The sequence below is a fragment of the Gastrolobium bilobum genome, unplaced genomic scaffold, assembly GCF_033153095.1.
Source record: "Gastrolobium bilobum isolate Gb01-03AN ecotype WA unplaced genomic scaffold, APGP_CSIRO_Gbil_v1 utg2313, whole genome shotgun sequence".
Lineage (NCBI taxonomy): Eukaryota > Viridiplantae > Streptophyta > Magnoliopsida > Fabales > Fabaceae > Gastrolobium > Gastrolobium bilobum.
Genome location: NW_026897042.1, coordinates 32324 through 59826, shown reverse-complemented (window position 1 = coordinate 59826; position 27503 = coordinate 32324). Strand labels below are relative to the sequence as shown.

At 31.8% G+C, this 27503-nt stretch overlaps 1 protein-coding gene across 2 annotated transcripts; it reads left to right on the top strand.

Moving 5' to 3' along the window:
- The first annotated feature begins 9245 nt into the window (after positions 1 to 9245).
- Positions 9246 to 26703, top strand: LOC133303630 (N-terminal acetyltransferase A complex auxiliary subunit NAA15-like). 2 transcript variants are annotated; one of them, XM_061503559.1, is made up of 26 exons: positions 9246 to 9496; positions 10308 to 10386; positions 10625 to 10707; positions 10793 to 10942; positions 11825 to 11940; positions 12959 to 13064; positions 14022 to 14093; positions 14180 to 14295; positions 16125 to 16257; positions 16930 to 17007; positions 17090 to 17143; positions 17293 to 17363; positions 17622 to 17676; positions 17748 to 17843; positions 18574 to 18702; positions 20792 to 20874; positions 20968 to 21198; positions 21686 to 21818; positions 21898 to 22005; positions 22742 to 22873; positions 23191 to 23247; positions 23818 to 23915; positions 24044 to 24102; positions 24367 to 24478; positions 25342 to 25442; positions 25962 to 26703. In XM_061503559.1, the coding sequence occupies exons 1-26, from the start codon at positions 9446 to 9448 to the stop codon at positions 26144 to 26146; spliced, it is 2688 nt and encodes an 895-aa protein (XP_061359543.1). In that variant the 5' UTR covers positions 9246 to 9445; the 3' UTR covers positions 26147 to 26703. The 2 variants fall into 2 exon arrangements, with proteins under 2 accessions (XP_061359543.1, XP_061359544.1); XM_061503560.1 differs by lacking the exons at positions 9246 to 9496; positions 10308 to 10386 and having other exon boundaries at positions 10653 to 10707; positions 10848 to 10942.
- Positions 26704 to 27503: the final 800 nt, after the last annotated feature.

The following is a 27503-nucleotide window of genomic DNA, read 5'->3' as shown; positions in this document are numbered from 1 at the left end:
ATATATTTATTTAAAGTGTAATTAATTATTCAAATTTTTTTATTTAAAAACTTAGTCAACATATGCCAAAGTTCCACTACCACATGGCAAAGCCACAAGTTATACGTCATAACGTTTATCCAATAAAAAATAAATTGACCTTGTGCATTGCATTTGCATGTAAGTTACTGATCCATAATAAGGGAGAAGAATCTGAAAGTGTATGGTGTGGTTCCATTTCAGTATTTTATACTTATACTCTAATACATCACGTAGCTGAAGTAACTCACTCATCACACAATTATAACATTTTGAAAATAGTTTTCATGTGGTTCACCTATCTCTACTCATTATTCAAGAATTTTGGGAAGAACTTTTAGCTGTAGAGCTTTCCACTTATTTAAATATAACTCCCTATATGTAGTGATATCTAAAGAATTAAAGTCCAACAACTTAAATCACAATAGTACATAATAACCATCTTAAACCCTGTTGATTCTCCCATAACAACAATTCTAAATTAAATAACAACGACGAGCCTAGATTTGCTTATAGTGTCAAATTTTTGTTCCAAATACCTAATCACGTTAATTGTTAGCAAAATTTAGAAATTTATAAGTATACTAGATAGAATTTTTTTTAATGAAAACTCTTTTTCCAATAAATAATTCTTAAATTAATTACATGTAGGCTTAGGAATCATTAAATTTGACATCATTCTCTTCAAAAAAAAAAAAATTACACGATTGAGGTATTGGATTTGAACTTATAATTTCATGCAAATTATTCAAATTCTATATCACTATATCAATTTTAATGGCTTTCGTACACTTTAATTCGGAAAATGAAAATGAAACTGATGTAACCAATAAATTAATTAGCAACTTATACTGAAAATATCGCATAACATGCATATACTGATGACTGATCTATCAAAATGTAAATAAGAAAGGGAATTAATTTAGATAATTTTCTTTTATTTGAATGGAAATCATAATCTAGATCTACCATGGCTACAATCGTCTCAGCCTCTTCGGTGAATAGGACCAAGCAAGCCTTAAGTGAGTATATAACACTGTTATTAAATCCGACCCGAATATCGATACAATTGAGATACTAGGTAATTGGTTGGAGCGATTAACACACACACACATATATATATATATATATATATATATATATATATGAGGAAAGATTTATTTATATATTTTCTTTACAAATTATATTAAGTATAACTGGTCATACTTAGTGTAGTTTGTAAATAAAAAGTTTGTAAATATACCTTCTCCTATATATATATATATATATGTATGTATATATATGTGGGGGGATCCTTTGACACTAGTGTCAAATTTGAAATTTGACATCTCATCTGAGAGCCATTAGATCAAAAAAGATCAACGACTCTGATATCATTTTTTATGCGGTCAATATAGATAAGTTGTCTACATTGAGCCCAAAACGATATCGTTTTAAGGCGAAAATCAAAATATTTTTGTAATTATAATTTATTTTAAGGTTATAATAGTCTTTCTCATTATAATTTGTTAATTTTTCAACCCAAAATGACGTTATTTTGAGAGTAAATATAGATAATCTATCTACATTCACTGCAGAAACATTAAATCGTATATATATATGGGATTTACATTTTTTTCGCTGCTGTGCAGCAGTCAAATACTTGCCATATATATACGTGAAAATATTAAATGTGAAAAATCATAACCATATAAAAGATGAAAACGTTAAATATGGGGAACCATTATCATACTCTTGTTATTGCTGTACGTAAAACGGCTGCAGAAATAATTATATATATATATATATATATATATATATATATATATATATATATATATATATATATATTCGGGGAAGGTTATACTTACAACTTATTTTCGTTTACAATTTCTTACAATCATATCTTAACCGTTGATTTCCATCAATCAACGGTTAAGATTTTCGCAAATCAAATTTATTAAATAATTATTAATTCATAATAAATCACAACCGTTGATTGACGGAAATCAACGGTTAAGATATGGTTGTAAGAGTTTGTAAACTATTTGGGTTGTAAATATAACCCTCCCTATATATATATATATATATATATATATATATATATATATATATAAACATATAAATTTAATTATATTCTTCACATTTAAAATGAGTTCAATAAGGTTCACTAAATAAGCTCAAAAATTATCCAATCACATTTTTATAAGTTCACAAAGCACAAATAAATGAAAATATATGTTATTTGTGTGTCAATTTTAATTGCATCTCAAAATTTTCATAAACATACCTCTCAATGACATTTAAAATGCCAGATGTTGTGAACTCATATTTTTTAAATTCATCTACATTGAAATGTCATATATCACATTCGCTTAATTTATTGTTCCGCAATTTGCTTCAGTATTATAAGCTGAAATTTGAGATTATTGTAGAAGAGTATACTAATAGCAAATACAAATACAAATTTTTTAAAAATGAGTTATACATTTTTTTTAAGAAGATGAAATAATTTTAGTTTTTGGTTTTTTTTTATATAAAAATAAATTACCCGATCGGGTAACCGATTTTAACCAAGTTTTGATTGTATTTGATTAGGTCCAATATATAATAAGTTCAAACTGGTTCACTGGATTCCGCTAGGGTTTTATAACACTGGTATACAGTCACCATCCCCAAAACTCTAGATTTGCATCACGGGAATGAATTCCTATAAAAGGACCATTCTTGTGTCCACATGTTATGATACTCCCAAGTTTATCCAAATAACTCATTTAATATCTCCAAGGCATTTCACATTATCCCAGAAAAGAATCATGTATCAATAATATATCAAGACGAAAAAAATATAACTTCGTTATTTTATTTAGAATGTTGTTATACAAGCAGAACTTTACAAATCAAAATTTATACTCATTTTTGCATTCTTAAATTTACACCAAAAATTTGTTGATTATCCTGTCATAATATTTGTTAGGGTGAGAATTCGAGTCAACATTATACAAATTTAAAATTAGATTAAATTTTTTGACACAAACACAATCCGCTTATTTTGTGAGTTGACAGGACATAACATGATATGAATAATTTATAAAAAAAATTAATATGAGTCAATTTCAAATTTTCAAGTTGACATGTGATATATTACAAATTTTTTCGGACTAATTTTTCGTCAACATAAACACAATAAATTTGGAAATAATAAACCCAAACACAAATATTTTGTGTCTTGTTGAAAATTACCACGTGCTGTGCATAAACATGTAACCCAATTCTTGTAGCAACGTTTGCGATGCTACCCAAAATTAAAAGTAACTTGGTGAACTGTTCAGCTTCAAAGAAAGTTGGAAAAAGAAAGAAACAGAAGAGTAGCTCTCCAGCTATAAATATGTAAATTTGATATGCTAACTAATTATTATATGGGAAAAGATTCATTTATAGTTTTTTTTTTTACAAACTTATAAATTACATTATGTCTGATCAGTAATATTCTAGTCAAGAGTATATTACCGATCAGAAATAATGTAATTTGTAAGAGTTTGTAAATAAAAAATTTATAAATATAATATTTTTCTTATTATATAAATAAAAACACATTACCATCCTAAAGAAGCTTCTGATTTTAAGGTCAAGTCACGGTTCAATCCTGGTGCTCTGGACCTTGAAAATTAGCTTTCTTGGCTCCCAATTTCGACGCAGATTAATTAGTATCATACATGACGTTTTTGGTTTTTTTTCTAGTAGCTTTGGACAAAACTCGCATTGATTTGATAAATTCAGAATTGTGTATTCATCATTTAGAAGTTCAAGCCTTTTGAATATGGAAAACTTTTCAATCTCATTTATCAAGTTTGATTAATATTAAATTAAGGCGGCTGAAACAAATTAGTTATTTTTTTTATTATGTAAGTAAAATTGTATGCTTAATAATGTAATTAACTATCAAATAATTTTGTTAGAAAATAATATAAACCATTAAGAAGAATCTCATTCAACAATTTAAATTTTTGAGTTGAATTGATTTTTTACAAGTATATTTGTATTGACTTTGATCTATGAATATTTATTTAATTCAAATCAAAATCAAAGTTATGCTTTTCTTGTACGAATTGTGTGTCCAATCAATACCGAATGTCCAAAGCTGAGATTCTTATAATCGTTTTGACTAATTAGGAATTGTCTGTTAAACTGAAAAATTGGTCAATAATATTTCTTTACTTTTTCTTGAATTCAAATAATACGTAGTTGTTGCATACTTTTCTTTTATTTATTTTTCTTTTAAATATAAATTCGCCGGTTCTCACCAAGCAGACTTTTCTTTTTTAATTTTGTTTTTGATCAATTGTCTGCTTGGCCGAAACAAGAAATCTAAAAAAATCCAAACTTCTATGAAAAAATTTAGCACAAAGTACAAGGTGATAATTTCATTTGTAAATTTCTTTTTTTTCAAGAGGTTTATTTTAATATCAGTTTCCGTTGAATAATTCAAAAATTGAAGAGTAAATGTGATTATGCAGCGCACACGCTGGCATTTTGAATCTTTCTAGAAGCAAACTTTCCATCAAATTCTAATAATAATCAATCACTAATTAAGATTGAAGATAGCTTAACAATGTAGCGTATAAAACTGGTTACATGCAAATGAGGGGAGCACGTGAGTACAGAATATGACCAGACAAATTGCACATGATCAAGCGGTAACACAACCACAACTAGATATCATCACGTTATAGCCTCTTTAAAGAACATAGTGGTCCCTTTTTCATTCTTTTGGGATGAGAAATTATAGAGCTTCTAGAAAAGTGAAATAATAATGCAAGCAATCCATTTAAAAGAGAAAATGCAAAAACATTTTTTATTCCATTGATGGTGAGTGGTGACAATTTAAAGTGTGAATGTGCTTTATGCGCCTTATTGATAAGACACCTTCATATTTGGCTTACCATCACTTTTAGGGTTGCAAAAATAGTCGTGTCATATTTGGCTTACCATCACTTTTAGGGTTGCAAAAATAGTCGGGTTGGGTCATAATTCGTAAAAAATGAGTCGAATTAGGTTGATAAAAATGAGTTGTCAACTTGATTCGAGGCAGTTTGAACAAAAATGAGTCAACTCACGAGTTAAACAGACCAGCTTGTGAGTTGATTCTTTTTTTAAAAAAATACAAAATATAATATACAAAAATAGACAAAACTCACATATGTTGTCATCGTCTTTCTTCTTTCTCTAAGCCTAAGTCCCTAATCTTCTCACATCGCTGCCATTTTTATATTGTTAGGCTGTGCTGACATTGTTTGGTACAAATATCTTACTCACTTGGTAGCAAGTGATTCTGATTGTTTGTTGATGTTAGTACAAATTTGTTGTGAAGAAAAATCGAAACTAAAATATTTTGTTTTTATTTCTCATTTTGTAACCCATTGAGCCGGGTCAGCCCATTTTAACAACTCTAATCACTCTATAAAGAATTGGAGATTGGAGACATTGGCTTCAACGTAATGAAAGTGGCCAAACCTTCACTCATAATTTTTTTTAACCCTATTGGATGGATACATCAGTCAGAAAAATAAGTAGAAGTTAAAACACTAATCTTCAAGACACAATCTATGTTGTTATATTGCAGATGTTGACACTTACTCTCATGAATGCGACCGTACACCAGTCTTTCACCTTTCCAGTATTCCAAAGGTCTTGTCCTCGTCTTGGTGCTTCTTCTTACCCAAGAATTCCATGCCAAGAGCTGGAAAGATATAACAGAATTTCAATGCAATAATAATAATAACCAAAAAAAAAAAAAAATCTTGAAAACGAATGGATAACATAATTTCAAAACCTGCAAAGCTCTGCCATGGCTAAAAATCTAATATATTATTGTAGTACTTACAACGACTAATAGGGATATAACATTTGTGTTGACATATTTCTTGAAGAGACCGAGAAAAACAATTTTAATAGTATTTACATGTATTTTTTGAAATATATAATTTATAATTTTATTTTGAATTAGATTCATACCCACTACTTAGTACGATAGTAATACCGAAGATTTTCTCCAACTACGATGCTATCTAAGAAAATATTTATGGTATTACTGCTGTATTATTCACTCAGTGTAATTGGCTAATAGAAATTGAAGAATATATGTGATGCTTGTACGAAAAGAAAAGGAAAATATTTTTTTATTCAGATGTCACTTGTTGAATGACAAATGTACCTACTATAAATGTACTGAAAATGATCTCGTCATCTGGACAGTGTTTTATCCATAGATTCCCTTTATAAAAAGTACTGACCACTTATTGAAAATATAAAAAAATCCATCTAATGCGATTTATCTTATTACTTTCTTTATTATTGATGATGCATGAGTCCACTTTTATCTATTTTACATAAAAAAATCTTAAAAATATGTGGTTCTTTTTTATAAATATTTTCAATTGATAAATAACTATTTTATCTAAAAACTAAGTTGATAAGTGATGATGAGCCTTCAATAGTATTATTTCGGCAAAGAGCTCAAGTTGATAAGTGATAAGCCTTCAATGATTTTATATTGTATCTCTCTAATATCAATATTCTTGCAATATCGTATACTCACTATAAAAAAAAACTAATTCACTTAATATTATTTATCATATTTTTTTATGATTAATGTCATGTATATTATTATTTTTTTACTTAAGTATTTATTACGGGACCAACGAAAATTTGGTCTCTAGTGAATGACTGAAATCTGAAATGAAACTTAACTTTCTTTTGTCCATTAATTAACACCTTAGAACCTTCTGTCTTTTCCTGTAGCATAATAACGTAGAGTTTCAACTCTAAAAGCTATACATAAAAATGAAAATTTAATTGGTTGAGAAGATTACAACAACAACACTCATGCCTAAGGTCTTGGTCCAAAATAGTTGGACCCTTTACCTACCTCTGGCCCAAAACTCTAATCTTCTCTCCATTCAGTATTGAATCTAGTAACAAACTACTGGATCCCTGACACAATGGGACATGTTACATGAAGAGAGTGCTATTATTAATATGTAACATGTCCGAGTAGTGTTTGGTTTAGGAGATATTTTTGTTTATTAGGAAAATGTAATTACAACAAAAAGTGTAGGAAAGTAATTTTGGTAGAAAAATTTAAAAAAAGTTGTTTGGTATCGCAAAATATTACTGAGAATATTGGGTTAAAAATCTTATTGTGTGTTTGGTTTAAAATAAGATTTAGATGGGAATGTTCGAACTTGTCACCATTTTCTTTCCAATTTTTTTTTATCCCGTTTATGAACAAAAATACCACATTCTTAGATGGATTCATCAACAGTGTATTATCTCATTTTTTACATGCAATCCAATTTAACTAGGCAACCTAGTTTGATAGATAAAATTAAAGATTTCCTTCTAGAGAAATCACAATGCCACATACACTTTCCTAAGATAATTTTGAAAACTCCCCAACCAAACACTAGCGAAGTGTTTGGTTTGGACTCCTAGTTCAAGATTCTAAGCAATTTGGTTTGGAATATACCCCTCAATAAACAAGTCACAATTGCAAATCGTAGAATGAAACAAATGTCAAAAAGCAGTAAAACAAAAGAAAGAAAGAAAAAAATACGTGAAGTTACCTTTGTGTGGTGAAACGGAGAAGATGTTGTGAATAAGAGACGCAAAGCCGCCGCCATTGCCCGGGGAGAAAGGTTAAAGGTAAAAGATCAAACGTATTTGTGTATTTAATATTTTTTTTGGTAGAGTGTGTATTTAATTTTTACTTATATTTAGGCAGTCAAAATAATAAGAATTAAGGATTATACAAAAAAAATTTAAAGAGTAATACGCAATGAAACCAGTTAACTTGTATAAATATGATTATGTTTAAGGTTAATTTTAATTTGATTAAAAAATTTAAAATGAGTTATAATATAATTGTTGCCTTGCTTAAATTTGTTTTAAAAAAGAACAAGTATAAAAAATTGAAAATAAATGGCATTCAAATAAAAGTATAAAACTAATAAATAAATCAAAGGTATCTTATAAATTAAGATAAAGTCACAACTTTATTTCATTTTTTATTAAGGAATATTTTGAAAAAAAAATCATTTAAAAAGTGATTCGCCGCGGAATCAATTAGCCTATACAAAGATAAATATGTTTAAGATCAAATTTAGTTTGATAAAAAATAATTTAAAATGTGTATTAATATAAATGTTGCTTTGCTTAAATTTGTGTTAATTAGAAACACATATTAATTTTGAAATTAAGGAAAAAATATTAAGGATATATAAATGAGAGAAATTAAACTCTTTGTATATATATATACATATATCTTAACGGTTAAATACGCGAAAATTAACGGTTAAAATTTGGAGTAAGAATTATTATTCTTATACCGGCGTAAGTTAATCTTATCCCCCAATATATATATATATATATATATATATATATATATATATATATATATATATATATATATATATATGGAAAAATAAAAATTAAGTGACTGAACCGTCCCATGTATTATGTTCTCCGCGAGGACATAGTGCACTAAATATTATAATGGTGTTCTCTCGAAAAAATATAGTTATAATATTTACTATAACTGTGTTCTCCCGGGAGAACATAGTACACTGGACCAAATTTTATATCCAGTCACTGTACACTCACTAAACTTTATATATATATATAATAACTAAACATAGAATAGTATCTACATTAGTATTCATCTACATTAGTATTCAACAAAGTGTATTATAAATTTAAATTTCAGGTACTATGTTTGGTTTAGGCAATTTTCCCTTTACCATCTCTTCAATGAAATAATATTTTCTTACTAAAATTTAAAAATACATAAAATTTATGTGACATTAAAAAATAAAAAAACAGGTGAAAAATAGATGCAATTAAATGAGTTCTATATTTCTAATTTCACACTGAGTTTTCAGTAGCTCATAACAACTGATTTAGTACCCAAAAAAAAAAAAGTTCATAACCACTGATCATATTTTCCTCCACAGTCTCGTAGAAATTTTCAACTTTGTATCATATCATAAATGATAACATGAATTCAAATTAAATTAAATAAATAAATAAATCTAAAACAAGTATCATAATTGAGTGGATGTTGTTTTCATTGGATTTTCAGTCGGGTATTAATGAAAGTAAACGGTAATTTCATGGTTTGGTTCACAGAGCTGAGAAGAAAACTCACACACTAAACTGACACACGTAAGCGCGCACACACTTTACTTTCCTTTGTTTTGCAGTAGTAAGTAGGGTTGCTTTTCAATTGCAGCTCACAAAACGCCACACTTGTCTCGCTTCGCTACCCTATCATTCATTCTCTTACCTCTCTCTCTCGCTCTCTTAATCTCTTTCACTTCACTACCATTCCCATAAACCCTCAACTCAGTTTCTCTCTCTCTCTCTCTCTCTCTCTGCAACACCAACAACAATGGGTGCTTCCTTGCCACCTAAGGAGGCCAATCTCTTCAAGCTTATTGTTGTAAGCTTTCGATTCTCTTTCTATTTAGTTTTCTGTTTGCTTATCGCCGCCTTGATCCAACTTTAATCACTGTTTCATGCTCTCTCGATTGCTTCCCCATCTTAAAACCCTAGATTCTGTTCTCTGTTCTTATGTAAGCAGCTTCTCAATGTTTGTTTGGTTACACTGAGATTATGTGGAAAGATAAATCAAGGATCTTCGGTTAAATATTGTAGTTGTAATTTTGTGATGTTAGTTACGGTGCTGAAAATCTGGGAGAAAGTTGAAAGGAAGGGAAATTCGGTACTTTAGAGTTTTAGTTTATTGGCTTCTGTGGATTCTTTGTTTTTCCCTGCAACTGTAGGATAGAGGAAGTTTGAACTGATATCGAAATGACTGTGGATGTGGAATAAATTTTCAGAACTATTGTAGTATATACTCCCTCATTAGAATTAGAAATATTTTGACTCATGTGGCATTAAAGATAAATAAGTAGGTGGAATAAATGGAGTTAGGTAAATCATATGGTTCTATTTTTTGTAGGCGTAGCACTGAGTCCCTAGTGCTACATGAGTACTGAAAATTTATCCGTGGATATGGTTGTTTGTTTGTCAACATGTGTGTCCGCAGGTTGCCTGACTTAATCATTTGGCCCTGATATCGAGATTTGGTTTTCTCTGGTTGAAAAAGTTCATTTATTGCTTACAAGCTTATGTAATTAATTTTGATTATCTTGTCTTTTGGATATTTATGTCAGTGAAATAATTTTTTCTTTTCGAGGTGGGGTTAAATTTTATACTGAGGTTATTTGTCCTTGTTCTTATTGCTGCAGAAATCATATGAAACCAAACAATATAAAAAGGGCCTCAAAGCAGCTGATGCCATTTTGAAAAAATTTCCAGACCATGGAGGTATACTTTTTTTTGGTAATTCGTTTTTAAGCTTTTACTTATGGCCAGGGAACATTCATTACCTTTCTTAGTTGTTTAAGTGAGTCATTCAAGAAATGCAATATTATTATTATTATTATTATTTTAATACAACTTCTCCCTTTTCTATCTATTCATTCTCATTCGCAGCATATTTTGCTTCTTTGGTCATATTTATTATTTATGTAATTATGTGTCTGTTCCCTTTTCTGGATGATAGAAACTTTATCGATGAAGGGTTTGACATTAAATTGCATGGATCGTAAGTCTGAAGCATACGAACTTGTTCGTCAAGGATTAAAGGTTTATGTGTTGTCTTTGATTTTACATCATTTTTCAATCATACAATCATTTAGATGATCCAACGTTTATCTTTGGTCTGGTGCAGAATGACCTTAAAAGTCATGTTTGCTGGCATGTATATGGTCTCCTTTATCGGTCAGACAGAGAATACAGGGAGGCAATCAAGTGCTATCGAAATGCACTGAAAATAGATCCTGATAATATTGAAATTCTGCGTGACCTATCACTCTTACAGGTAGCGTCTTAAATGCATTTTGCCTCTATTTGCTTCTCTATAGTAGATATAAACTCAGAAAGCCTTTCAATATATGTATGGATTTGACTTAGATGTTAGTCTTTTATGCTGGCATGTGCATAAAAGTACTTAAATATACTTGCACCCAAAAATTTAATTAATGTTCTAGCTTATCAGACTGATCATTCATGTGTCAGTTGCACTTTCTTCCTTTGGACCGAAAAGGAAGATTTTGATGTAGGTTTGGTCTTCCAAAGAGGTGAAAGTTGTCCAAGTATCCCATGCTTGCTATGACTGATGTCTAACTCTAAAATAAAGGATAAATTTGAGAGCCTTGGCTGAGCTATTTAACAATGTAATCAAATGATATTGTTTCCTTTCACAGATGTTTAGGGGACCTATCATCCTCTTGGTCTAATGTGTCTTCTCCTCATGTAAGAGCCATGTGGATAGTTGAATCTTGAGTTCAAAATTCACTAGGTGTGTGCTTGTGTCTTGCCAGTTAGGAAAATGTTTGAGAAAGCTTGAGCACATGTTCAATAATCTTCTATTTGATTTCTGCTAATACCCTGATCAAAGTTTGAGTAAACAAAATGGTACTTTTATAAGTTGAAAAGATGACTTTGAAGGTGTTCTAACATCCCAATACTTTTACTAGGAACATCCTACGTTATTGTAAAGATTAGTATAGCTATTATTTTCATACAAAATCATCTTGTCCTCACCATGAACTGGAGCTAATAAAGGTTCTGCTGTTCTACTGTATTGTGTATCTTTCATTTTCATGAAATATGCATGCATATGTATATACACTCCAGTGAATTTTTTTATGATGCAATTTGTTTTACTCATGCTATGGTGCTTTTTACTCTTCACTCACAGGCTCAAATGCGAGATTTAACTGGCTTTGTTGAGACAAGACAGCGACTTTTGACTCTGAAGCCAAATCATCGCATGAATTGGATTGGCTTTTCTGTTGCCCATCATTTGAACTCTAAGTATGATTTCGATTTACATTGAATTAAACTTTTTTCCAATTGGTGACAGCTTGAACTGCCTTTATTTGAATTATTGGTTACATTTTGGTTTTAGAACTGTAATTTTTTTGTTTGCCAATGTTTCTTCTGTATTGTTGATGCCCTTGATACAATATATGTAATTGGTAGTTCGTCCTTATTGTCCTTTCTTCTCCCCTTTTTAATATTATTATTATTTTTCCTATAGAAAAAGTGTAATTGGCAGCTCATCCCTATTGTACTTTCTTCCCCCCATTTTAATATCATTCTTTTTTTCCTATAAAAATAATGTAATTGGCAGTTGTGCAGTTCCTTGCAAGAGTTTCCTTATTTTTAGGTTATATTGGTGGCCCTAAGGACCTGAGATAGTGGGAGGGAAGGGGAGGGAGAAAATTAAACCCACAGCATCAAGTAAATCCTGATCTTAGAGACTATGACTACTCACTAGTGCCATGTCAGCTATTAGCTCGTTGACAGATACTATCTCTCTTTCTTTTTTTCTCCTAATGGGTTCCATTGAGATATGATCTTGAGCTCGTTACTTGTTGCTAAGTTAATGCATAAGCATTGAAGCTTTTATTGTCGACAAACATTAATTGTGGTATTCTCATTAGTCACTAGTGTCATATGAGTTTGCATTTTTTTTTATTTTATTTTCTGAATCTGGTATTGGAACTCAATGATCATTTTTGTTACGATGCCACAGTCCAAAAATTGATTTTGATACTCTATAATATGGTTTTGTATAAAAAATGTTAATGGATCAGAGAATTTTCTTTCAAAAAGAAAGTGATAAAAATGAAGTTGTTGTGTTTAGTTTGGGGAATTGGTGGGAGAATACTTGTTTTTTAGGAATAATTTGCATGGTATGTTTACCCAAAAGGTCCTCGACTTCCTTTAGTTACTGAAGTCTAATACCATAATTTTGTTCTTTTGGTAGTTTGTAATACTGATCTTTTTTTTTGTATACTGTAATACTGATCTTTAGAATGTGTAACAGTACGTCCAAGGCAGTTGAAATTTTGGAAGCATATGAGGGGACTTTAGAAGATGATCATCCTCCAGAAAATGAACGGTGTGAGCATGGGGAAATGCTTTTATTCAAGGTTTTCCTCTGCCAGTGTGTCTGCAGCTGTTTATTGTTTTATGCATAATGCTTATTCACATCTTTAGTGCTTGATGTAACATTAACCTTAATTAGCTTTTTGTATACAAAGTAAAAAATGTGATGTCTACTTGCTTTTTAATTTTACATATATCAAAATTTTGTGTATAACAGGTTTATGTTTACTTTAAAACTGTATGAGAGGGTCTTGTAACTTTGAAGTCTATGCATGAATCCAATAATGTAAAACCTGGACTGGAAATCCAGTGACTTGATTCCCTGGCTGGTCCGTATGGACATGTTGACCATTTTTCTGTCAAACCCAATCAGCTGGTCTGTGATTTTTTCTGGGTGATTGTTTTATGGGATGGCTGAACTGGGAATTTTTTGAACTGGCTGCCTGATTGGGTCAATCCATGGTCCAAAAATTGGCCTGTTCCAAAATAAGTCTGAGAAGCGTCATGGTCTAGGAAGAGTCTTGCTATTGGTGACTTCTTTGAGGCATTATGTACCTGGAAAATGGCTTACTTGTGCATCTGATAATTGTATAAGCCCAAACAGCGGGTGGAGTAAATGATAATGCTCATTATTAATTCTCAGGTTGATCCCTAAGCGGAGTTCATTTTAAATTTGAAACTTCTGTGAATTAGAATATGATCAGACCCTTTGTAGGGTTATTGTTATTGAAATTCTCTTTGGTAATTATGTGATGCTTTTTTAAATGATGATAGCCGGTATACACTATGTCTTTATAAAGCAAATGGAATTTTTTTCATTAATTTGAATAAAAAATTAAAAGATTTAGGTAAATATATGACTCTAGTCAAGTTTCAGTTTGTTGAATGTGAATCTTTTTGCTGTCAGTTCTACTTATAGATGTTCAAGAATATGAAATCTTTCTGATGTTTTAAATGCTGATATTATTATCCCCTGCGATGGTTTAAATATTTTTGTCCAGATCTCTTTGTTAGAGGAATGTGGATTCCTTGAGAGAGCTCTAGAGGAGTTGCACAAAAAAGAATCGAAAATTGTATGTATTTTTATTTACGTGGGTAATTTGATAATGTAACTTATTATGCATGATAATATAACTTGTTTCTGATTATGTCTTTTTAGGTTGATAAGCTTGCATATAAAGAACAAGAGGTTTCACTTTTAGTGAATCTTAGTCGTTTAGAAGAAGGCGAAACATTGTACCGGGCATTACTTTCTATGAATCCTGATAATTATAGGTGATCTTAATGACCACTTATATTTTATGTTGGATTGTCTCAATTGCTTAGTCTTTTTAGGTGTTGTTCTTTTTTATGTTTTTCCCCCGTTTTTGTTGTTGATTTTTATTTATTTATTTTTATCCTTAAATGGTTTTTTTCGCAAACTTCTAGGTTCTCATTAAAATTGTTCAATATATAAAGATTCTTTTTAATGAATCATTGTGTTTCAAATGGTGAGATGAATGCATGTTGTCTAAGGTTGCTCTTATTTATACTTTTATCATTACTGTTGCTTTTACTCCCCCACCACCATTTTCTGATGACATGTTACCTACATATAGGTATTTTTGTTTTGTCATAACTTTTTATCTTTATTGATTTTTGTTCTTATGCTATGCTGTGGAATCAATTGAACATTCTTTTATAATTATTTTGAAAATTATATTTATTCTCTTATTATGGCAGGTTTTCTCGACGTCAATTTTTCTTTTGGGTTTAAAAAGTTACAGGAATAATTTATTCAAAAGTTTCTTGGGATAGTCTTGTTGAAAGACTTCTTTACTTAAATTTGTTTTGGATCGATAAAGAAATTTTATTACAGAGAAGGGGTAAGTACAACTATGGGTGGACAAGATATCCTCCAAAACATAAAATTCAGGCTTCTTCTTTTCTCTAGAAAATTGGCTTGACTACAGAAAGTGGATTTGATAAAAGAGAAACTCTGCGTTCTGAATTTCTATTATCAAAATATCAAAAACTCTTCAATAGGGGTCTTAAGCAGCCTTTTATAGAAAATTACAAATCAATTCAAAATCTCAAATCCTAAAAATAAGGAAAATTTCAAAAGATAAATATAATGATAATTATCTCCTAAAAATAAAGTAAGTTTCTGAAAATACAGATAATTAACTACAATTAAATCATTCAAAACATATCCCAAATCTTAGATCTCAAATTATTTCAAATTTGTTGCTTTTTTTTTTTTCAAAAACAAATTACAATCAAATCTTCTACTTCATTTGGACTTGGATTTTGCTGTAATCTGTTAGATTGCAGATTGCCGCTTCTTTGAACATGCGAGCAGTGTTTAATGGGCTATAATTCTGTTTGACTCAAAACTTCTTGAATGAAGCCATTAATTGGTTGGACAATGGGTCAAGTATAAGTGCATCAGATCATATCAGATCATTTGAGTTCTATACTGCTCATTAGATACTTTCTTCCGGTCCATGTTTGGCTATACTTTTATCTATCTTAGAGTCCATTGACTAGTTCATGCTGAAGCTTGATATCTGAAACCAAGTATTTCTTGGGGCTACAGTTAACCAATTTGGACACCCAAATAGTTGAAAAACGGAACTCCATATTTTGTTTCAAGATATCCTATACCTCTTAATTCGGAAGTAGTTATATTCAAAGTTATCTGTTTTCTGGAGCTTCATAAATGGCCCTCTAGTTTTAGTACATTTATATTGGCACTTACTTTTGATGTTGATTTGTCTCAGCTTGATACTGGAAATTTTATTGAGTACCTATGCATTTTGTGTATTTGTTGTTTAACTAATATCTTCCAGATGGAAGGGTGGGTTCGACTCCAAGTTAGATTAGGATAAACGCATCCTGTCCTAATTCTCTAGAGAAGTTATTTGACTTATTTTCATTAGCCACCAATGTAAATGGATGAGGGGATAATTTTGGTTCAATTGCCTTGATTTCTATTTTATTTGGCTCTCTTATGTTTGATAAACTATCTTGGTTGAATTTGATTTTTTCTGTGATGTTGCTGATTTTTTCTACTATATTTTGTGGAAGCTAAATAATAGTTCATGATTCATGTTACCATTCAGATACTATGAAGGTCTCCAGAAATGTGTTGGGTTATATTCAGAAAATGGCCAGTTCTCTCCTGATCAAATAGATCGGTTAGATTCCTTATACAAAACACTTGGGCAGCAATATAAGTGGTCTTCTGCTGCTAAGGTAATGCAGTTTATTGTTTTAGTTATTCATACTTTTAGTTTAAAGGTATATGCCTTTGTCTTTGTATCACTGATTCACTAGTGATATTATCTGTACTTGCTTTCTCTGGAAATGGGTTTTGCAGTATGAAGATTCCTTTGTTGCCATTCATTTTCTTAGGAGGCAGGAATTTTATTGTTTCTTGCTTAATAGTAAATTGTTGTAACAGTCCCGTATTGGTTGCATTTGTAATTATTGTAAATTATTTTTTACTAGAGTAGATTATTAGTTACTGCAGATTGAGCTTTATTTAGAAAGTTATTATTTAGCTTAGTCTATATATTGTGATGATGTGTAGAAATTTTTCATCAATCTGAACTAATATTCAGATTTCACTGAGTTATATGTTGGCAAAACTTGGATCGAACATCCATTAGTATAGTAAGTGTGATCATAGTGTTTTTGGAGTTTTCTTCCCTATAGCTACTTTATAAAATGCTTGCTAAAGAAATAATCCTGGTTTTGGTGACTTGTTCTTAGATCAATGTGAATGCATTTTTAGAATATTATACAGTATAGACAAAATCTTGGTGTTCCACTGGTATATTTCTTATCAAATGAGTAGTAATGCTGGAGTGAACAACTTTTTTTGAATGAAATTCATTCTTCATTGAATCTTTTTTTTTTTGCCAGAGAATACCGCTAGATTTTCTACAAGGTGACAAATTTCGAGAAGCAGCTGATAATTATATTAGGCCTCTTCTCACTAAGGTGTAAATAATTCCTTTTCATATTGTATTATGCCTAGTTTAACTGTTTCGAAATTAACTGAGATTTCTTTTGTTGTGTCTAGGGAGTTCCATCTCTGTTCTCTGATCTTTCTTCTTTGTACAATCACCCTGGGAAGGTCAGTTTTATCAATTACATTTCTACTATTGGAAGAGTTTCAAATTTCTTATGATTGGCTTTGTCTGCCATTATGTATATATGGTGGCAAGAATTACTGATTCTGTGGGTTCTGATTGTTTCCTTTTCTTTTTCTTAAACTTTGTCCAGGCAGACATTTTGGAACATCTTATTCTTGGGTTAGAGCATTCAATTAGGATGTCAGGTCAATATCCTGGGAGGTAAAATTACTTGTTAACTTTTGTGTTGTAGCACATGAATTGAGTAAATGTCATCTTGGAACTCTCTTGGTTAACTCTTGAATGAAGAAAGAGAAGAAAAATGCAAGCCAAACAAACCTTTCCAATATCTTTTCAGATCAGTAATTGAGATTCCCTTGGTATAACCATGAGCAGAGCACCAAAGAGAAGCCATTAACATGGTACTTAAGAATTATTTTCTTGTACTATATAACTAACTGTTGTTTGCCTTTTTTGCAGGGTAGAAAAAGAACCCCCTTCAACTCTTTTGTGGACTTTGTTTTTATTGGCTCAGGTTGGTGGCTATACTTAATGATTTTTATATTCGCTCCCTTTTTCTTTCACTAAGACTTTGTACTGTTGCAGCATTATGACAGGCGCGGCCAATATGAAATTGCTCTTTCTAAAATCGACGAGGCTATAGAACACACACCTACTGTCATTGATTTATATTCTGTCAAGGTTTGCTTTGTGTAAATACTTCTCTTCTTGTTCCGTTATTGGTTCATTTCTTTGTAGTCCTGTTATATAATAAAGCATTGCATTCTAGTTAACAGAATGTCACTACAAATTAAGTGACACTTAACAGGATGTCACTACAAATTAAGTGACACTTAACTCTATGGTTTGGGTTGATTAACTTCAAGAATTTCTATGGCAAAAATAATTTGCGCAGAAATCCAAGCGGAGAGTATATGTAAAACCATTGGTTATTGTGAGAATTTCACATCTGGCGAGCCTATTCTCATAAGTTACTGGCATGTCCAATTTCTTGTGTTTCTGTGTGAAACCTTTGTGCTAAATAGCATTTTTCTATTAGTTTTTTGCCTTTTGGCCTTGCCGTTTAGAACACATTGCTTAACTCATTCTGAACTTTCATCCTTGAAAATCTGATTGAATGGTATGCTTCTGATAGCCATGGTTTAAGCCATGTTTAACTACATATCATATCAATGTGAGGATGTCAGAATTTGGGGAAATTTATCCAGTGTTCCAAAAGAAGCTTTGCTATGCAAGGGTAAAAACATGTTACTATTAAATATTAAAGCAAGTTAGATGATTAAGTGACTTGTGGACCAAGTGTGTGTGGGAGACTACGGATGGGTAAAATAAGTGGAAACTGAATTTGGAATTACTGTTGCTTTCAATCAATTGCAAAATTGAATGTTGTTGCTTTGTCTTTGTAAAACAGAGTCGGATACTGAAGCATGGTGGTGATTTGGCTGCTGCTGCTGCATTTGCAGATGAAGCTAGGTGTATGGATCTTGCTGATCGTTATGTTAATAGTGAATGTGTTAAGCGCATGCTGCAGGCTGATCAGGTTTTTGTTTATCTTTCTGTTATATAATTATATTTGAATGTGAGCCACATGTGCATTGTAATTTGAGGGGTTTTCTCCAAGGTTATCAAATCGCAATCAAATTGTGAATTACCAATCTAATTTTTGAATCGTGAATCATAAGATTCAAAGACACAATGAAAAATAGCTTCAGATATATGCTCAATGTAATAATTTTAAACTAGGATTTAGCAAAAGAACTTGATCATAATTCTCACAAAACAAATTATAAGTCACAAGTAATAATGAGTCATGTAAAATGACTCTGTGAAGCCTATATGTTTCAGAAGAATGAAAATAGAACAATGATATAGTCTTATATGGTGCATATAGAGTGAGCAAGTGACTTTGTGAAACCTCTTTCTCAAAAGAATAAAAATGAGTAATTGAATAACCATATAGCATGCATACGTGAGTGAGTGACTATATGAATCTCCTATTTCCAAGAATAAAAACCAGGCAGTGGAATTATCAAATATGGTGCATTCAGTAGCGCTTCTTTAGTTCCATTTCATTTAACAATTTAAGCTTATTTGACTTTTCAATTTCTTTTATGAGAATTGATGAAAGCAAACCAAAAAAGAAAAGAAAAAAATTGATGAAACATTAAATTGTGCAATCAGTTATTTGGAATCCCACCGATTTATGCATATAACGCACCATTCAAAGCCATCTCTGATTCATAACATGATACGGATTGCTGACTTGAAGAATCGTATCAATCATGAGATTTGAATTGCAAATTTATGATTCTAACCATAGTTATTAAATAGCGGGTAGCGGCCGATAGCGGCCAAGCTAAAAAATGCTATAGCGGTATAGCGGGTAGCGGTATAACCGCTATAACGAAGTCCATAAAAAAATTAATTAAAATTAAAAAATTTATATTATACTCAAAGGAAAAACGTGGAGGCCTTGGGCTGAATAAATCAAATACGTGTAATGTTATATGGAGTTTTCATATTTTATGGGTTCGCTTTTTCTACATTCAATGTAGATAACTTATCTACATTGAGTCCAAAACGACGTCGTTTTGAGGCGGAAATCAAAGTATTTTTGTAATTATAAGTTATTTCAGGGTTATAATAGTTTTTTTCATTATAATTTTTTAATTTTTCAACCCAAAACGACGTCGTTTTAGCAGTGAATGTAGATAACTTATCTACATTCACTTTAGAAACATTAAAGCTATTATATTATACCCCAATTCTTAATACTCTGGCCATGTCCTTTTAAAGTTATATATAATGAATAATATATTCTGTAATATACTAATTATATCATATTCAGAGTGTTCATGTAAAATAAAATTATAATATATAAACAAAATATTAAAAACATTAAAACATAGCTGTGCCCATTATAAATAAAATAATAAAAATATTAAAAACATAAAGAAATCAGAAAACATAAAATTATATATAATGAATAATATATTCTGTAATATACTGATTATATCATATTCAGATTGTTCATGTAAAATAAAATTGTAATATATAAATAAAATATTAAAAACATTAAAAAGATAGCAGTACCCGTTAAGTATCGTTGGTGAGGAAATCAGTGTTGCTAAATATCAATCCGAAGAGAGCTTGAAGGCAGAAAATAGAAAGGCTTGTCCGTAGAAAAGAGATTGAAGGCAGAAAATGTAGAAGAGAGAGAACAAAGGTAAAATATGAATGAAATAGAGAAGAAAGGCATGTTAAATAATTAACCTAGCGGCTGAATGGATAAAGCCCAAGTAGGTTCAGATTTAAAAATCTATTTTACCCTTATAATTAAAGTTGTAGACCATAATACCCTCCATTCCTCCTTTTCCATTGTTTTCTCACTGTAGCGTGCAATTGCCCCGCTAACCACGCTATCCGCTATTGCAAATTGTTGACCGCTACTGCCGCTACATTAAACAGTAGCGTTGCGTGCGTTCTGTTGCGGCATATGGCCGTTACCCGCTACAATAGCGATATTGCGTGCTATTGCGGCACTATTTTCATCTATGATTCTAACAACTATGGTTTTCTTGTTTGCCTTTTCTGACCCTGCTTTAATTATCTATTCCCTTGATACCAAGGTGGCTTTAGCTGAAAAAACTGCTGTATTGTTCACAAAAGATGGGGATCAACACAACAACCTTCACGACATGCAGTGCATGTGGTCGGTATATAATGATTTTTTAATATTCTGCACTATCCTATGGATATTGTGGTTTAATTTCTTAACACATGTTGTATCATCTATCTTTGGAAGGTATGAGCTTGCCTCTGGTGAAAGCTATTTCCGCGAGGGTGATCTTGGACGGGCACTAAAGAAATTTTTAGCAGTGGAGAAACATTATGCTGACATTACGGAGGACCAATTTGATTTTCATTCATACTGCCTAAGAAAAATGACTTTGTGTACTTACGTGGAAATGCTTAAATTTCAAGACCAATTGCACTCACATGCATATTTTCATAAAGCAGCTGCTGGAGCTATTAGGTGAATATCATGTTTTCTTTTGTTGGTATACTGCTATACTACACGAGTTGTTATGCTTGTCAGTGTTGTGCAATGCTTTGGTTAGCTGGGTTCTGCACATGTATGGGAGTGAAAAACCCTTCACTCATACATGATGTTAGAGAAATATAATATAAAATCATTACTATGATCTTCACCTATCAGCTTAAGAATTTGTGTTGAAATGATTTTTTACACGAGGTATTGTATTCGGAAACTGAACTTGTGATTGTTTTTAATTTTATTTCATTGATGTTTCTCTGCCTCACAGTTCTTGTGAGGCCAAGAGTTTTCTGACATATGCTTGAAGTTTGGCATGGGTTTATAGTTTTATGACCTAAATAGCATTCCTTAAGGACTGGTATAACAGTATAATTGCCGAGCCATAATTAATATTAGTAATACAAGTAAAGCAATTTACTTCTGATTTTGTATTTATGTCTCATGTTTGTAACACTTTGAGCTTCAGATGTTATATTAAGTTGCATGATTCTCCCCCAAAGTCTACAGCGGAGGAAGATGATGAAATGTCAAAGTTGCTTCCTTCTCAGAAAAAGAAAATGAGACAAAAACAGAGAAAGGCAGAAGCAAGAGCTAAAAAAGTATTGTTGTCTTTTCTATATCTTCTGTGGAACTTCATGCGGGAAAGGTATTCATCCAATTGTTTTATTTTGCTTTTAGGAGGCAGAAGAAAAGAATGAAGAGTTAAGTGCCAGCGGGGTATCGAAGTCTGGGAAACGGAATGTAAAACCTGTCGATCCTGATCCACACGGGGAGAAATTGTTGCAGGTTAAATTTAATGCATCTAGCTCCCTTGGGACTCTAATTTGGTTGTATTTTAAATATTCATTTAGTGAACAAAATATGCTTTTTTCCTTGAGTTCATGTAGTAGATGAGTAACGAGGTTGCGATTCTGCTGGTTGTGACCATGCATATTGGCATTTTGGATTTTGGCTGAAAACCTTATGTACAAGTGAGAGATTGATGAGAGTATAGGTATCAAAAGTGAAAGGTTTTAGAAATACACAATACAGGGAAAACATATTTTTTCCCAGCTCAATATGATTAAGGAGGATGGTGTTGCAAGCCCTCTTGCATAGTTTTTGGTATATATGGGTTGATATGGTTTAGATTCATTATGTAAATTTGAATAACAATATTCTCAGTGTTCCTCTGTAATTTTTTTTTTGTTTTTTTTTAAAATAGCATTTTTCTTTGTGGTTTATTTATGGTTTAGCATTTTTCTTTCAAATAAAAATTATATAGAATTGACTAGTTTACATGCTATATCGAACAAACACCAACTTTCACTGTTTAATTATCTGCATGTCATATTTAACAAACTGTTAAAATCAGTATTATACTTGAAAGTGTCAGGTTTATCAAACATAACAATTTTAGTGTCAGAATGTGTCTGCACAAATTCATTTTAAACATTCATCTGTGATTTTTTTGTTATACTATACTGATTATAATTGTTAGGACTGATTTAGTCCTGTTTCTTGTGTGTTTTTCCCTACTTAGGTTGAAGATCCACTGTTGGAAGCTACTAAATACTTGAAGTTACTGCAGAAGAATTCACCTGATTCATTGGAGACACACTTGCTCTCTTTTGAATTATATACAAGGAAAGAGAAGATTTTGCTTGCCTTTCAGGTATTTCTATGTTAAATGAGGAGCCCAGTAAATTTATCTGGCATCATTTTGTTCATTTTTTAGTGTTGTTGTCTGGTTAGTCCTGTACTTAGGTAAACAGTTGAGAGGATGCCTTCCTTGCTTTTTTAAGCACATTACAAGTGTTTGGGGGAGCTCTATTTTATGACTCAATGGTTAATGCCAGTTGTAGCTCTGATTATTTGAATAATTTTATTTGCATATCATGTGAGGTGTAATGCACTTCTTTCTTCTTAAACATTTTAGACTGTGACGCCGGTTGAATGTGTTTTTTTTTCTTTCTGTATCTTGAGTTGTAGGCTGTAAAGCAGTTACTGAGGTTGGATGCTGAACACCCTGATTCTCATCGTTGCTTGGTATGGTGACTCTTCTGAAGAACAAATTAATTCCATGTTATAGGGATTAGTAAGTTTACTTTTATAATATTTTTCATATCAAAATTATAATACAAATCAATTCCACCATTTCCTACAAGCCATCTTTTTAAGCAATAATAATAAACTTTAAATGTGTTTGTACATAGCATGAATTACTTGGAAAGCATAGGGAAGATTAGGTAATCAAAAGAAATTATACCTATGGATTTGGTACCAGCTGCGCCCGTTCTGTTATTCAATTTTTGTTCTCATTATTGTCCTCTTTATTCTTGTGATTTCTTCTTTCCTCCATCAAACACACAAAGGGCAGACCCCGATGCACAAAACTCCCCAACTTTGCGAGAATAGGGGTGAGGGTTGATTGTATTCAGTCATACCCTTGCATTTTTGCAAAGAGGCTATTTCCGATACTTGAATTCATGACCTTCTAGTCACAAAGGAGTTATCTTATCACTGCTCCAAGCTCACCCTCCACCAAACACACACAAAAAAGAAAGAAGAAAGGAAAACCTCTTTATGCTGGCATTTATTTTGGTCCATATGTTGCAGATTAAATTCTTTCATAAAGTGGGATCCATGAATGCTCCTGACACTGACAACGAGAAACTTATTTGGAGGGTCTTAGAAGCCGAGCGCCCAACTATTAGGTTCTTGATGCAGTTGTTTTCACTTTTTCCCTTTCTGGTTTTTCGGAGGCTGGTATCTACAATTCTTGCATTCATTTTGTGATTATGATTTAATTTTAACTTTATCTGTTTATTCCTTTTTTTTGCAGTCAGCTGCATGAGAAATCTTTGTACGAGGCAAACAGCTCTTTCCTTGAAAAACATAAAGGTCACAGTGAACGTTATCATCAACATTGCAACTCATATTTCAAAAATCTTTATGAAATTTCTTATTTTTTATTTTGGTATATGAATTTATTTATTTTTGGCTTTTTTTACTTTTTTACTTTTTTTACTTTTTTTTATTTTTATTTTTTTTTAACTTTTTTTTCAACCGTTTTGTATCTTTCATGTGGGTTCATCTACCACCGACCCCAATTAATTTGGGATAAAGGTGTTGTTGATGTTGTTGTTGTTGTTTCTGTGTTTGCAGATTCTTTGATGCATAGAGCGGCTTTTGCAGAAATCTTGTACATTTTGGATTCAAACACAAAGTCTGAGGCTGTCAAGTTGATTGAAGGGTCAGCAAATAAAGTTGTGCCAACGTAATGCTTTATGACATCTTAAGCCTTATGCTATTAAGCATGCACAGCACATTACTGCGTATTACTCAAATGTGTTTCTTACACTTTATGTGCATGCTGTCGGGACTCATGTCTGTTAACTATTGGATTAACAAAACATTTTCTTTACTGCTCAGACACAGCTTGACATAATCTAACTTGAGAAAGCTTGCAGGAATTCATCATCCCACCCTACTGGTGGGGTGTGCCGTGGTTAGCTCACCTCATTAATATAGAGAAGGCTTAGGTTGATTGTTTCATAGAGAGAAATTAACAGTATAGAGAGAAAATAGGAAAGAATACAAAGGGATCAATGACAAGCGATCCCTTTGCTCAGATAGAGTTGAGATCGTGAGTGTATGATATATAACCACCCTGTTTGGGGGGACGAACGTAAATTCGAAGAGCAGTTTCTCCCCAGAGTGCTAAGTGGGTTTCTATAATGATCAGTCCCTTATCTTATTTCTAATTTTAATTCTTTTAAAAAGGTTGCTGACTGTTTTTCTTTATCCCCGAGGAGGTAAAACCAAAATGGAAGTTAGGGGCAAGAGGCAAAAATGAAAGATGTATTACCCATTAAACCCTGACTAGCGAAAAACATTACAAAATACAAACAAAATTATGTTTAAAAATCTTTTATTAAAATAAGTGTGATGAATTACAAAAAATAAAAAAAGTGTGTGCCACCTAGCTGTCTGTGTATGTATATTGTCCTATTAATTTTGGAGTTTGTTGTGTCAGTGCATGTGCTTCAAAACCTTAATCCCTATGTTTCACTTCTAGATTCATTTCTGGCTTTCAAATCTAATGGCAATATTGAATCTTCCAATAATTTGTTCTGCTAGAAATGGAGCACTCGGACCAATCAGGGATTGGAAACTTAAAGACTGTATTGCAGTTCACAAGCTTCTCGGAACGGTACTCGTTGACCAGGATGCTGCATTGAGTAAGTAAAACTGAGACTTTTGGGTTGCCTGATTAATTTTTCTGTTGGTTGGCCTTATGGAGTGCATGTTGTAATTCTAGTGTGATATTTGCCATGGGTGGTGCTTATGGTTTCCAAGAATAGTGTGTATTTAGGTTCATTTTCCTATGCCAAAGTTTTCTGCCTCTTGGAGATTAAAAAATGTCTGATTGCTCTGAAGTGAACAAGGACAAAGGAGATGAATTTTTTTTGCTAAAACGTTGTTCTAGTTATTTTTAATCTTTGCCTCTGTTCTGGGGTGGGGTCAATGGCCTTTAAAACCATTCTTCAAATTTTGAAAAGAGTTTCAAGGTTTTAGGTTTGAAATAGCATTTAACTCTCCAGGGTTTTGTTATTCCAAATCAGGAAATTTTGGTGCCAATTTTTTTTAAAATCTTTACCTAATTTGTGCAGTTCTCTTTTCATTTGTCATTACCTTTTCTAATTTCTATTTCACTTTTGGCAACGGTGCATCACAAGATTAATTCTATACTCTTGCAGGATGGAAAGTACGTTGTGCAGAGTACTTCCCTTATTCTACTTACTTTGAGGGAAGCCGCAGCTCTGCCTCTCTCAACTCGGTCTTCAACCAGTTATGTAAGAACACAGAAAATGAGAGTCCTAACCATGCAGTGGGTAGTCAAAATGGCAAACTAGAGTCGTCATTGAAAGATCTCAGTATCTGACTAGGTTGAATATATCCATGAGGCTAACGGACATGCAAGTTACGCAGTTTGGATGCTTGGTAAATCAAACTGCATTTGATACCCCCAGAAACGACTCGTTGCAGTTTGCAGCAACAAGGGTCACAGTTTTGGTGCGGGTTGTGGCAAATTACACTCGTCACCCCGATGTATTCTCTTTGCAAGAGTTCTCCCTCTCCCAACTGTGAAATGTATTCAGTTTGCAAATGTGTATAAGTTTACTTCACTTATGTTTTAGGATTGACTTTGTTTATTTGTTCGCCCTTTTTTCCCGAGAGATGGTGGACGGGGCTCCAGGGATTCGCACCTTTGTCTCAGATTATCATTTTGGTCGTTGGGAGAGCTACAGCATTTTTTAGGTTTCTGGTCCTGCATCCAGCCAACATAATATGGGGAGAGCATGTTGTACCTTTCCTATTTTTATTGGCTTATTTATCGTGTATACATATTAGATTATGTGAAAATTTTGATACTGGATACCAAAATTACAGCTTTCTTATTGGATGAAGTTAGTAAAAAAATAAAAAAATAAAGTGAAATTGGAGTTTAGTACTGTTGTATTATAGCCTTCTAATAGTTGATAAGGGCCCAGCTCGAAAGAAAAATAGTTGATAAAGACCATGTTGAAATGGAGAATTGATAAAACCATATAAACAGGGAAAATTAGAAATGCTTAGTATGGGAAATGCGTTTTGATGTTCAAACGTTCTCTTATCCTTTGTAGGCTTGTAGCAATTTCTTATTTCGGTGTTAACTCACTTGGTAAGTGCTAGACATGTAGAAATGACAGTGGAACTTAAACACGTTGATCTTAGACAGTTTTTTTCTTTTTTCTTTTTCGTATTCTTAGTTCCATGGCGAACTTCAGAGCTGAGATAATTAAAAAAAAAAAAAACTTTAACATGGGTTTAAGTCTGGAAACACTATTTTTGTAAAATTGTAAGAATTAGACAGTGTATAATCGATTTTATTCTCATCCCTATTCTAAAAAAGTCGGGAGGAGCCTGCTATGCCGGAGTTTGTCCTTATATTCTAGGTTCTCTATCCCGAAGCTCAGCATGGGTAGGCCTAGAGGTTTTATTAAAAGAAAAAAATATTTTGTGCACATTCTCATTTGGTATTATGTTTTTGTCTTTTATAACAAGACTTTCATATTAGTGAGAAACATGAGATGATATGATTCCAAGTTTAAGATGATCGTACTTGTTTAATGGGATCTAGTTCTGAAGCTTGTTCAGCTTCTCATCTTTAATTTGGTTATAAAAATGGGATTTGATTTTAAAAAGCAGAACTATCAAGAAAAAGGAAATATGGCTAATTGTTTTCTAGGTTGAATAAA